The sequence below is a fragment of the Prenolepis imparis genome, unplaced genomic scaffold, assembly GCF_030444845.1.
Source record: "Prenolepis imparis isolate NDT839.2.m4 unplaced genomic scaffold, iyPreImpa1.0 SCAF_543, whole genome shotgun sequence".
In the NCBI taxonomy this organism is placed as follows: domain Eukaryota; kingdom Metazoa; phylum Arthropoda; class Insecta; order Hymenoptera; family Formicidae; genus Prenolepis; species Prenolepis imparis.
Genome location: NW_028141701.1, coordinates 4,192 through 18,445, shown reverse-complemented (window position 1 = coordinate 18,445; position 14,254 = coordinate 4,192). Strand labels below are relative to the sequence as shown.

Below are 14,254 nucleotides of genomic sequence, written 5' to 3'. Positions count from 1 at the left end.
ATGATGCATCAGAACAAGCTAATATGAACTCATGTAATATGACCATCAGCAATCGTGATTTGACTGTAAATATAATTTTTGCAAATGTTTGACATATGGCAATTTACTGATACATTTTCTTTGTTTCAGAAAAATAGGAAAAAGACTAAAAAAGATGCTACCGATGCAATCCATGCCAAATTATTGTCATTTAGGAATCTAAATTCAAATAATACAAGTGATGCATCAGTAAGTGTCGCAGATGATGAAGACATAGTTCAACGTTTACGAGAAAATGAAGAGTTGAAATCTTCATTGAAGGCACAAAGGAATAATTCACCTAAAGTAGTGAGAGATTATACTGATATTCTCCAAGAATATCTGCAGAAAATAGAGACAAAAATAGAAGAAATGCAAGAAAATTTTCAGAAGAAATTGGATCATACAGGAAAAGTAAACTTGGAGAAATTCGCCGAGTTGGAGAGAAATATAACAAATGTAGGGGACTCGATAAGTAAGTTCCCACAGCCTTATCCGTATGTGCAACATTGGTTGAACAGTTTGCCCGAAAATGAAAATATTGAAGACTAATAAACTTACAATTAGAGTAATATATTACCTACACATATATTGATAATAAATAATAACAGTAATACAAATTTATAAAAATTAATATAATAAGCAAAATACTTAGACTCATCTGCGCACAGTATAGAAAATATTAAGAATAAATATTAAATATTAGAAATAAGAATTATTTTAAAATATAATAAAATTGAGAAAACTGATATAAAAATACAAATTCGAGTATGAAGGACTAATTAGTTAGTAAAAGCCCTTTATACTGAATTTGTATTCCTATATCAGTTTTTTTATTTTATTATTTTAAAATAATTCCTATTCCTCTGTGTGTGTGTGTGTGTGTGTGTGTGTGTGTGTGTGTGTGTGTGTGTGTGTGTGTGTGTGTGTGTGTGTGAGTATGTGTGTGATATTTAATATTTATTCCTAATATTTTTTCTATTGTGCGCAGTATTTAAGTAATCAAAATAATTAGTGTAGTATCAAAGACAGCTATAATTAAAAAGTTTACTTGAATGTTAGTCATGATATTTTTATGGAAGTAGGGCATGACAACCGTCGAAAACATTATTTTAAAACTATTTCTATATAAGCACTGTTGTAAGATGCAAGAAATATAATACATGGTTGCTGTGGACCTCGAAAAGTAAAAGGTCTAAAAAAAGTTAATATTTGATGTGGAAAACTTGACAGTTAGAGAATTTTAAAATACGACATGTGACAATATTCTAAAGAAGCCACTACGTGATTCATTTCAACATGCAGAAATTCTTGTGCGATATAATGCTCCACATGTTATTATGGCAGATTTGGTACGTTGTTGTCTGTGCAATCTAATTGTAATCTAATTGGTTTCGTGTTTATTTTAAAGTAAATTATTTGATTAAGTTAGATTTCGCTTTTATTTCAACTATGAGTTTCAAGTGATCTTTTCTGTTCTCTCGCTAATCTGGAGATTTCCTCCACTTTTAAGGTATAATTTGCAGTCTTACGCTTTTCTTGTGTGATGAATGTGAAATGGCATGTTTTTATTTTATTTTATTTTCATATATAGCACATTAGTAATACTAAAAAGTTTCTTGATTGATGTTTGAATTTTTTCTTGTACATATTTCTGTGCTTGTCAAACATGAAGGGTTAAGGCTTTGTATATTAAAACCAATTCCGAGCTCTTATAAAACATTATGTGTGACTTTGCATATGAAGTAATTGTAAAAAATGCATGTCTGAAATAGAAATGGAGATCACTGTTATTTATTCATGTTGTCTATTCATGTTTTAGGAATGAGACCACCACTGTCTTCTACAAGTTCAGCCTCCACCAGTGAGGTTTCGTCAGACACAGAGAAGGTAAGTTGAATGCTACTTCGTGAGAGAGATTAAGGGAGTTCTGTGCAACACTTTTGATTGCTTTCTATATCTCTAATTTCATTAATTTCATGTGTTCTCCCCTACCAGGTACCTCTTGGAGATGCAGTTTTCTGCTCCAAAGCAGCATATACCAAATTAATAAATGTGGAAGAAAGCCACGCTGACTGGGCATATGCTCTTCTTAAAGGAGTCTTCGGTGAGAAAGCGCACCTTATAAGGGTGCGAATCAGCAACAAACATACTGAGAACGAAAGATTTCCTTCGAACTTCCTCATGGTGGCCAAATGTGGGTACTGTTTCAAATAGATTTTTTTAAATTATATAATTTTAGATTATATTAAAAACTTCGATTTTTTACAGCCCTACACCGCGATTGGTTAGTAAAACAGAAGATTTGGGATAAGAATGGGCAGCTGCATTCAAAATACTCAACTACAGAAGTGGAGAAGTATGTGAATGCACTCCCCGCTTATCTCGCAGATCGGGCCTATGATATGCAAGGCCCTCGGGGCGTTAACACGAAGAGAAGAGATGGAAACCTCGACAATAATGCCCCTCAGCGTAGACGAAGTGGACCCACCGATCCAAAGCGCAAATATACAAGAAGAGGTCAGTCGCAGCTTCAAATAATGCAGCAACTCCAACGACTACCACATCTACAGCAAAATAATAATCAACAACCATTGCCATCTCAGCAATCACTACTGCAACAGCAGCTACCGCAGCAATTAATGCACCAAGAACCGCCACTCCAGCAACAATCATCACAGTTGTCATTACAACACCAACAACCACTCTCATCTCAGCAACCACTATCGCAACAATTATTTTATCAGGAACTGCCACCACAGCAACAATCATCGCAGTCCTCATTACAACCGTTCGATTTTTTAAATATTCCGCCATCAACATCAAGAGCAACGACATTTGAGAATCTTCAGTGTGTACTATTAAATTTAAAAACAATTTTGTTAAATATTTTATTGATTTGATTTTAACATTTTCTCTTGTTTTCAGGACTACTACAGCCACATACACCGCTCTTTAAGTCATTAAATTGTAAGACTGGTATTTATTTTTCTTTGGTTGTGAACTATTGGGTTACAGAGTGTATACTCCCTGGAAAAACCTGGAAAACTTGGAATTCTCAGGGAATTTTTTTCTACCTTGAAAAATCCTGGAATACTCATGGTATTTATTTTGAACTCAGGGAATTTTTAAAAAAATGGCCTCTTTTTAATTTCATTTTTAAATATACTTTTAAAGAATATAAAACTTATTAAGTTTATATAAAGTATATTAAAATAAATTTTATTATAAAATATATATTAAAAAATATTTTATTTATGTTAAAAAATTATGTATAACAGAAATAACTTATTTTAAAATTGTATTTAAAATTTTTTTAAATACTTTAATTTTACCTGAAATTTTGAACAAAAGTACCTGGAAAATCATGGAATCCTCAGGGAATTTATTTATAAGATTTGAGTATACCCTGGATTAGTTGGAGTGTGTATTTTCACATAATAAATGATTTTTGTTTATATTTGATTGTATTTTTGTCTTTCATTTTTCAGTGATTTTTCCTCAGACTAAAGATTAGTTTATAAAGGCCGTAACTGCTTTCAGTAACTGTAACTGTAATCGTAACATAAGGATTTGATTAATCGCGTTGCTTGATTCGGCATATGGACTGCCGAATCAAACAATAGGATTGATCAAATCTTTATGTTACAATTACAATTATGGTTATAGAAAGCAATTACGATCTCTATAAACCAGTCTTAACAATTACTGAACGTTTATAAATCCATAGTAAACGTTCTTTACGACGTTTTTTCTAACAAGAATAGACGCCGATTAAACGCTTAATAGAGGCTGCACACAGTTTTCAATGATGAAAGTAAACGTCCATTAAACGCTTAATAGAAAATTTATAAATGTTATAAAAACTCTCAGCAAACGTCCTATGTTATGTAAACGCTGTGCAAACTCTCAAAAACGCTATATACAAACGCCTTTCAAACGCTGCAGTGTTGCAATTTCTGCTCTACAAACTTCTTACTGACCGTTTTTAAACTCTTAACAAACTTCTGCAAACGCTCATGTAAACGTCAAACAAACGTGCATAAAACTTCCTATTTTCGCCAGGGAATATATCAACCATACCGTCCCTTATTATTAACATTAATTCAGGATGTGGGATCAGATGATAAATTACTTACTCTTGCATGGCGTATAATTAATGACAGTATAAGAACAGATGTATGTTTATTAATCCTTCTTATCAAATAGCTATTAGCAAGCAGTATTAATTTTACAATCTAGTGTGTATTAAAAAGAAATTTTATATTTAACAAAGTCTATTTTGTTTTATTACAGGTTGTCTGCAAATAGCTTGTCTGCTAAATTAAAAAAATAGCACGGTATATAATTAATCTATTGTGGAAGAGATATGATGAAATGAATGAGATTCAAGGTTTACTGGCTAAAATGCCAAAGCAAAAAGCAACACCACACCATTAACATGAAGAACCTTGTTTGTCAAATGTTTGGGATTTGCTACAGCGAATTAACTTGACAATATTGTTTTGCATTTCATTTATTGTTTACTCGACCAACCAACGTAGTACGCACGTACCCATGCACAAACACGCACGCACGCGCGCAACTTCATGTACATTATTAGTTAACTAGCGTTTCGGACCGCGCTTCGCGCGGTCCTCAAAGCTTTTATAATTCGGACCGCACTTCGCGCGGTTCTCATAAAGCCTTTATAAAACCTGATTTAACACAAAAGATTAATTGTTCTGTCTGTATTACCGCGAACTACTTGCATATTTTTGGACCGATTTTCACGAAATTTATATATTGATGTTGCAAATTTTTAGAAGATGACTACTATTATTTTTTTTTCACTCCCTGATATTGTATTTTGCGTCTTGTTTTGCATAAACTTAAATATTTATAATTAAAATTTTGTTTGCTTATATTAATTTTTTTTGTTATTTTAATTTCCACACAATTTAATATGTTTTAAATCTGAAACATTAGTTTAGTAAATATATATACATACAAATTTTTTTTTTTTATTATTTAATTATTATACCAATTTTTTTTCCTTACTCAAATATTTTTTGATTACGTCTAATGTACCCACCGCTAACCCGCTATTATTAGCTCTCATACAATTTCATAATTCTTCAATTTACAAAATTTCTCTGTATATTACATTTTTTGTAAAACATTTTTCACTTCCTTCAATTAGATGTCCTTGATTGCTAAATTCATCTATCTTAATTTTTACACTTTCCCTTTTGGTTGCTCTAGAAAATGCCACATAAAGTTGACCATGAGCAAATACAGGATGTGGCAAATAAATCCCAATTTTTTCTAAACTCTGTCCTTGTGATTTATTTATTGTCATAGCAAATGATACTCGAATAGGAAACTGTCTTCGTTTAAATTTAAATGGCAATTCCAAATCACTTGTAATTAAATCTATCCTTGGAATGATGACAATCTGTCCTCGAGCAGGACCAGTTAGAACCTCCGCATAAATTAGATTATTTTTCAAATTAGTTACTATAAATCTTGTTCCATTACAAAGTCCTTTCTTAGTATTTAAATTTCTTAATAGGATTATTATAGCACTGACTTTTATTTTAAGTTGATGAACTGGCATTCCAGAAGGTGTCAGAGAGTTCAAAAACTCAGTTGGAAAATTTAATTGCTCCTGTGGATCATCACTTACAATAAAGTCAATTGAGAGATATTCCTTTTCCTCTCCTTCCATTTTACAAAGGATTGTGTCATTAATTTTAAAAGTATCCTCATTTTTAGGACAAAGTATCGCTCTATCTGGATTTTCTCTAATCCGTTCCTAAAAAACTAATAAATAAATAATAAAAAAATAATATTTATAATATTAATAACAATAAAATATTTATTTAATAATAAATTAATAATAAAAAAATAATATTAATAATATTAATAATAATTTATTTACATAAATAAATAATTATTTATTTATATAAATAAATTATTATTAATACAATTAATATTATTTTTTTATTTTTAATTTATTATTAAATAAATATTTTATTGTTATTAATATTATAAATATTATTTTTTTTATTATTTATTTATTACTTTTTTAGTTTTATTATTGTTTGTTATTTTTACTATTTATGATGTTAGTTTATTAATTTTTTTAAATTAATTTTTGTAAACTATAATTTTTACATATAATATTACTGTTATTGTTACGTATCCCATATTGCAAATTGTTGAAAATTTAATTATTAATATTATATTTGGGCATATCTCAAACAAAAGTTGTAATATTTATTCTATTAATTTTGAATAAATAATTAATTTAGCTTATAGAAATTTAAAAAGCAGCGAATTTTATTAAATAATAATTAACAAATAAAAATTTTTAATATATAATTTTTATTAAATATCTAAACATGTAAAAAGTACACATATTTAATAATTTAAATAATTATTTTATACAAAATTATTTTTTTTTATTTTTTTTATCCTTATTTTCATCATTATCATTATTATCTCCTTTCCGCTTTTTATTTTTTTTCTGAAATTTATCTTTAAATTGATTCTTAATACACTCCTCCTTCTTTAGTTCCTCTCGTTTTTCAAATTCTTCTAATGCCATTATTAATAAATCATCTAGCCCATCTTCAAGTACTGAAATTTTTTATTTATATATATAGATTAGGTTATATCTTTATATATATGTAATAATATTAATTTAAATAAAACGATTGACAAATTTATAAAAAAATATCATTTTATTTAAATAAATTAATTATTGTTTATATTTTTACCATTTTGAAATTCTTCAATTTCTGTTGATATTTCTATTTCTTTCGGTATATTATTTTCTTCAACATTTGAATTTTCAAATTCATTTGTATTAATTTGATCATCTTCAATTACTGAAATTTTTTAATTAAAAAATATATTAGATTATATGTTAATGTGATAATATATTAATTTAAATAAAACATTTAACAAATTTAAAAAAAAATAATTTTATTTAAATAAATTAATTATTATTTATATTTACCATTTAGAAATTCTTCAATTTCTTTTTCTATTTCTTTCGGTATATTATTTCCTTCCATGATTTTATTTTCAAATTGATTTGTATTCGTTTGATCAATGATGACATTTAATATGTGAAACCAGCTACTAATATATATAGATATAGATAAATAGATAGTCATTTCTGAAATCACATGTAAATAATACTCATCACCTCTAAGGGGTGATTTTTGCAAAATCTAATTGAACAAAATAATTTAAAAATTTTTTACGATTTAAAAAAAACAATACATTAATAAATAAATGCTCTTACTTAATAACAACATTTAACAATCACGCCAATGCGTGAATTAGATGCGTGGGTGGGTGAGTTGGGGTGTAAAATTAAAAAAAACCACATAGTAGCCATCTCTAATTAATTTGCTAAATTTTGCTACAAATTTCTTAAAAATCGGTCAATAAATTTGTAAATTCGTGAGTGGGTGCGTTGGTGGGTGCGTATTTAGACATAATTTAAAAAAAACACATACACTAACCATCTTTGAAAAATTTTTGTGAATGCGTGGGTGGATGCGTTCACATATAATATTTATCCACGAATAATTTTCGAAATTGTGGTACCAATTTGGTGAAAATCGGTTAACAAATTTATGAGTGCGTGGGTGGGTGTGTGGGTGGTTGCGTGTGTTTGCAAAACTTAAAAAATTAAAAATTTGAAAATTTTAATACCAATTTCGAATCGTTCACCAATTTCGTGAAAATCAGTGAACAAATGTATTAGTACGTGGGTGGGTGCGTGGGTGGTTGCGAGGGTTTGTTAAAAAAAATCAAAAATAATAGCCATCCCCGAAAAATTTGATAAATTTTGTTAACAATTTCATGCAAATAGATAAAAAAATATATGATTGCGTAGGTTGGTGCGTGGGTGGTTGCGTTGGTGGGCAAAACTTTAAAATAACCATAATGGTCATCCCTTAAAAATATCGAAAATTTTACTACCAATTTCGAAAACATCGGTTAATAAATATGTGATTGCTTGGGTGGGTGCGTGGGTGAAGGTGTAAAACCAAAAAAATCACATATAGTAGCCATCCCCGAATAATTAACGAAATTTTGGAACCAATTTATTGAAAATCGGTTAACAAATGTATGAGTGCGTAGGTGGGTGCGTGGGTGGTTGCGAGGGTGGGTTAAAAAAATCACATATATAGTAGCCATCACCGAAAAATTTGCTGAATTTTTTTACGAATTTATTGAAAATCGGTGAACAAATCTATAAGTGCGTTGGTTGGTTATTTGGGTGGTTGCGTGGGTGGGCAAAACCCACGCAACCACCCACATACAATGTTTTGGAACACCCTAAACACATTGGCGTAAATGGCGTAAAAATCTGTAAAAAAATTATTTTCAGGAAAACATACCCTCCTTTTTGAGAAAAAAAAAATTTTTTTAAAAATTAAAATAAACCCCACAGCAGCCACCCCCGAAAAATTTGCAACATTTTGGTACTTGTTTCACAAAAATCGGTCCACAAATGTGGAAGGAGTTCGCGTACATACAGACAGACAGACAGACGGACGGCACTTATATATATAGATAGTTAATTAATATCTCTTTTGGCCGTTACGTCTGGGGGTCGATCATGTAACTTTTCTTTAGAGCGAAAACGTGAAAAGTGAAAAATTTTGCTCTGATTCCGCTAATCACACATTGGTTTCCATAGTGAAATTGTTCACTTTTCACCTTTCCGCTCTAAAGAGAAATTACATAATCGACCCCTGTTGCCATAATAAAATAAAATAAAATAACATCTTTGTAGGACAATAATATGTGATGCGTTGGTCGTTCGAGTAAACAAATATGTATATATAAATATGTAGAAATATTCTAGAGATACAATTTTTTTTCACACACACGCGCGCGCGCATATGTGTGTGTTGAGAACAGTTGAATGAATGAATGAATGAATATTTATTCCGCTGCCCCTCAGGGATTGCGGGGCATTTTCAGGGGACCGCCAAACCCCTCACATCCACCCATCTATCTTCTACCTTTCTTTTTACAATTCTCTTTTCTCATTATACATCATATTTCCACACTCCTCTTCTTCTCTCTTCTCCTCTCCTGTCATCCTTCCTTCCTTCCTTCCTGTCTCCCGGGCCTCTGTTTCTTCCTCCTTCTCCTCTCCACCCTTCCTCTCTCCCTCACCCTTTTTACAATTTTCTCAATTCCCTAACCTGGCCAATTATAGACCTCACAATAATCTAACCTGACCTTCCTCACCCTTTCCCCTCTTCTTCTACTCCATTTCCTCTTTATCCTCCCTCCGTTCCTCTCTCCCTTACCCTTTTACACAATTTTTCAGTCCCTTAACCTGGCCAATTGGAGACCTCACAATACTCTAACCTGACCTCCCACACCCTTACCCATCTATCTTCTACCTTTCTTTTTACCAATCTCTTTCCTCAATATACATCATACATCCACCCTCCTCTTCTTCTCTCTTCTCCTCTCCTGTCATCCTTCCTTCCTTCCTTCCTGTCTCCCGGGCCTCTGTTTCTTCCTCCTTCTCCTCTCCTCCTTTCCTCTCTCTCTCACCCTTTTTACAATTTTCTCAATCCCCTAACCTGGCCAATTATAGACCTCACAATAATCTAACCTGACCTCCCGCACCCTTTCCCCTCTCCCCCTACTCCACTTCCTCTTTATCCCCCCTCCGTTCCTCTCTCCCTCACCCTTTTACACAATTTTTTCAGTCCCCTAACCTGGCCAATTGGAGACCTCACAATACTCTAACCTGACCTCCCACACCCTTTAATAATTGTTTTCTTAATTTGTACGTGTGTGCTACGTTGATCGTTCGAGTAAACAAATATATAGAAATATTCTAGAGATACAATTCGACACACCCACATGCGCGCGCGCGTGTGTGTGAAAAAAAATTGTATCTCTAGAATATTTCTACATATTTATACATACATATTTATTTACTCGAACGACCAACGCATCACATATTATTGTCCTACAAAGATGTTATTTTATTTTATTTTATGGCAACAGGGGTCGATTATGTAATTTCTCTTTAGAGCGGAAAGGTGAAAAGTGAACAATTTCACTATGGAAACCAATGTGTGATTAGCGGAATCAGAGCAAAATTTTTCACTTTTTACGTTTTCGCTCTAAAGAAAAGTTACATGATCGACCCCCAGACGTAACGGCCAAAAGAGATATTAATTAACTATTAACTAATAATGTACATGAAGTTGCGCGCGTGCGTGCGTGTTTGTGCATGGGTACGTGCGTACTACGTTGGTTGGTCGAGTAAACAATAAATGAAATGCAAAACAATATTGTCAAGTTAATTCGCTGTAGCAAATCCCAAACATTTGACAAACAAGGTTCTTCATGTTAATGGTGTGGTGTTGCTTTTTGCTTTGGCATTTTAGCCAGTAAACCTTGAATCTCATTCATTTCATCATATCTCTTCCACAATAGATTAATTATATATCGTGCTATTTTTTTAATTTAGCAGACAAGCTATTTGCAGACAACCTGTAATAAAACAAAATAGACTTTGTTAAATATAAAATTTCTTTTTAATACACACTAGATTGTAAAATTAATACTGCTTGCTAATAGCTATTTGATAAGAAGGATTAATAAACATACATCTGTTCTTATACTGTCATTAATTGTACGCCATGCAAGAGTAAGTAATTTATCATCTGGTCCCACATCCTGAATTAATGTTAATAATAAAGGACGGTATGGTTGATATACTATTAAACAACAATCTGAATGTTCCAAAAGATAAAATTCACACTCTAGAATAAGATTTGTACGATATAGAAATTCTTGTGTATGCATAAATAAACTTGTTTTTAACTGAAAAAAAAGAACAATAAAATTTAATTAGCATATTAACCATCAATAAATTATAATAGAAGATATATTCACGAAACTTACCTGTAGTTCGCAATTGTCGTTATCAATTTAGTATTAGAAACTTTGCCAAAAAGACTGCCGCAGGAGTTAATAATAAAGTCCTATACATTTTAAGCTATTGCGAGCATAAAACTATCACTTGTTGCCTCACACACAACTTCAATTGTTCATCTAACATTTGTATCACTAATAACAGAAAACAGAAATAATAAATACATAATTATGTATGCATAGACTATATTGTACAATTATGAAACATGATATGTCTAGACCGTAACCTAGCTACTCTTTATTATGAAGCTTATTTTTGAAGGAGTCAAGCATTTGACCACAAGATATATATTTTTCTCTATTTGACTTTTATTATTTTCGACAACAATCACCAACCGGCTAAGTTCCCGAAGCTCAAAAATAGGGTCCAGACAATTAACATTTACGATTATAATTATATTATAACCTATAAGCACACATCTGTCTGTGGTCTGTGGTAATAACATAAATAATCACGAAGCGCCACTAGCGCACCCTTGTACCAAAAGGTGGAACTGTACAAGAATCGCGCATGCACATTGGGGACTTGCGTGAACGATGATGATAATGAACGACGTGGACGTTTCTTACACGAAATTTTTTATATTGAGACTTAACATCATAATATTTCCGTTTACAAAGCATATAGAGCAAAAATAAAGACACTTTCCTGATATAATTCGACCTCAATCTATCGATTAAGCGTAGTAAGAACTCGATAGCTTCAGCCGTTATATGAGTAATATCCGACTATGATATCTCAAACTGTCCGATTCGCGTAAAGATACACGGTGCCTCACTTCTGAGGGGTCGATGGGCTTCGCCCATACTAGGCGCGAGACACTACCGTGTCTCTTGATATAAACACATTTCATTTTTTTTGTTTTCGCTATTATTTTCTGTAAAGGATTTAATATGCGATTTAATCAGTGAAGGATACGTATACTCATATACATGTGCGAAGTGTATCGCATTTAGTTTGTGTTAATTAAAAGGTTTTTTTTTAAATTGTGTTTAAACTTTAATATAAGAAAAAATAGTTAAAAAACAATGTCGAATGAGAATTGTGCATATCGTTTCTTCGAAAAGTGTGCATATAAAGACTGTACGAATGGAAAATTTAATGGAAAACGCTTATACAGATTTCCACTACAGACAGATGAGAGATATTATTTATGGATACGTAACAGTGGTAAGTTTTTTATTTTATATAAACTGCTTATATATTTCTTATGTACAATCAAACTAATACTTAATATTAGAAAAAGAAATGGGATCTGAAATATATCAGAACTATTATTTGTTCTATATCCCTTTTTAATATTTTGATATTAATACTTAATTTTATATAATTTATATATGTATATTATAATTGTTTCTATAATGTCTTTGTGCTATAATATATATAAGAATATTGATATGATAAATTTCGCATTCTGTTTATATATTTTGTTTTTTTATATTTTCATAATTTTTTATAAATATTTTTAATGTCTTTTTTAACGTTAACATGCATTGTGAAAAAGTTGAAAATAATTATTATTCTACTTAACGTTATATTTGTATAATTATATATATATATATATATATGTAATAAAATTTTATTAAATTGAAAAGAAAATTGAAAATGAGAAGTGTTGAGTGCTTTTCGTGTTTACGACTTATCGCCGGCTTTTTCGCGATCTACCGCTTAATTGATCAATACGCATACGTCTTGAGAAAGTCGGCATGCGTCTTGACAAAATCGGCATGCGGCGCAGCGCAGCGTAACATGACACTCGACTCTGTGCGTTCAACGAGGCTGGTTGCATTGCGGCATTGCAAAGGACAAAAGGACCAAAGCGTACGTAATGGTAAGTAGAACTACAATATGCAAAAATATACACATCGATTATATACGCGCTAAAGAGAGAGTGAGATAGAATATTTTATATTGATTTTCTTTAATAATTTAACTTAAGATTTGCTCGCCTAAAAAATAAGATAAGGTTTCTGAATTTTGTTATCCAACAATCAATATCTATGAAAACTCGTAAAGTTTTTTTAATTGGCATAGTGTTAGTTGGCATATTATCTGCATTGACTGTCGGATAAACATAAACGATTAAAACTTTGATAATTGTTTTTGGTCGCTTTTGTTACTTTTTCTGCTTTTTTTCTCTTATCTCCCTCACTTCCGCTCTCTCTTTGAGTCTCAGTTTAGATAGACGTGGTATAGAACGCTCCTCAGTGTAATAGTGTTTTTTCTTAAAGAACTCGCGGTTCTTGCACTAAGTTGTGTATTCCTCGCGAGCGGCGAGAGCGGGGAGTGCGGTGAGACGGTTGGGAGGCTGATTGAAGCGCGGAGAACAGGAAAAACTGCACTTTTCTGCGAATATTAAGCGGTGGCATAAGCTGAGCTGTCAACGGTTATTTGTACACGGATGGTGACATTTAAATAGTAAACAGTAGTCATGTCAAAACAAAACAAGAACACGCGGCAAGATGATGCCACGTTTGTAGACGGCGCGGGAGGACGGGTGATGAGCAAACGGCCTTCTCAGCTGTCGTTGGCGGGCGGAAGCGACAGGAGCGTATCTAAAGGCGTATCAAAAGGAGGTAATCTACAGTTGTCCAAAATTAATGCATTAAAAATTTCAATAAATGAACATAATGATACAGTCGTTAAGCTCTTAATGACATGCAAAGAAACTGCTGAAAAAAGAAACCAAATTGAGTCTGCTTTTCGACATTGCAAGGAAGCATTTTTCGAGATCGCTGGAATGTTAACCCAACTACTAGAAGAGGGAGCGGATGACAGAACGGTAACAATTAAGAATGCTCTCAGAGAAGTTTTAGATGATTTCGAAACGAAGATACAAAAGTCACAGAAGATCCAGGACGATACACCGAGGAATGCAACCAGAACGTATGCAGCCATTGCGGCAAGAGATGCGACAAGGGTACATGTAACACGAGACTTTTCGTACAACATTCCCATAACCACGTCTTTTGTGATAGCACCAGATAAGGACAATACGGCAAAATTCACGTCATCACATGCTACAAGAGAGACTGTATGTAGGCTGCTGAAACCTTCTGACTGTGACTTGAAGGTCGACAAGATTACCAACGTACGAAATAATGGAATTAGAATAGAGGCTATTTTACTGGTGGTCGGAACAGATAGCGGAGCTACGACAAAGATTGGTCCGAGCCAAAAGACGGGCCAATCGATGCCGCAACCAGGAAGGACACGAAGAGGCATGGGAAGATTATAGGTCCCTCAGGGACGAAC

General features: G+C 32.1%; 1 protein-coding gene and 1 pseudogene across 1 annotated transcript; one reads left to right on the top strand and one right to left on the bottom strand.

Annotated features, from left to right (window-relative positions):
* The first annotated feature begins 38 nt into the window (after window positions 1-38).
* On the top strand, window positions 39-2,977 carry LOC145948661 (uncharacterized). Its single transcript, XM_083058286.1, has 6 exons — window positions 39-65; window positions 130-493; window positions 1,841-1,908; window positions 2,017-2,215; window positions 2,290-2,869; window positions 2,947-2,977. The coding sequence occupies exons 1-6, from the start codon at window positions 39-41 to the stop codon at window positions 2,975-2,977; spliced, it is 1,269 nt and encodes a 422-aa protein (XP_082914412.1).
* A 7,433-nt stretch (window positions 2,978-10,410) lies between these two features.
* LOC145948660 (cyclin-C-like) lies at window positions 10,411-11,805 on the bottom strand (annotated as a pseudogene).
* Between the last annotated feature and the right edge of the window lie 2,449 nt (window positions 11,806-14,254).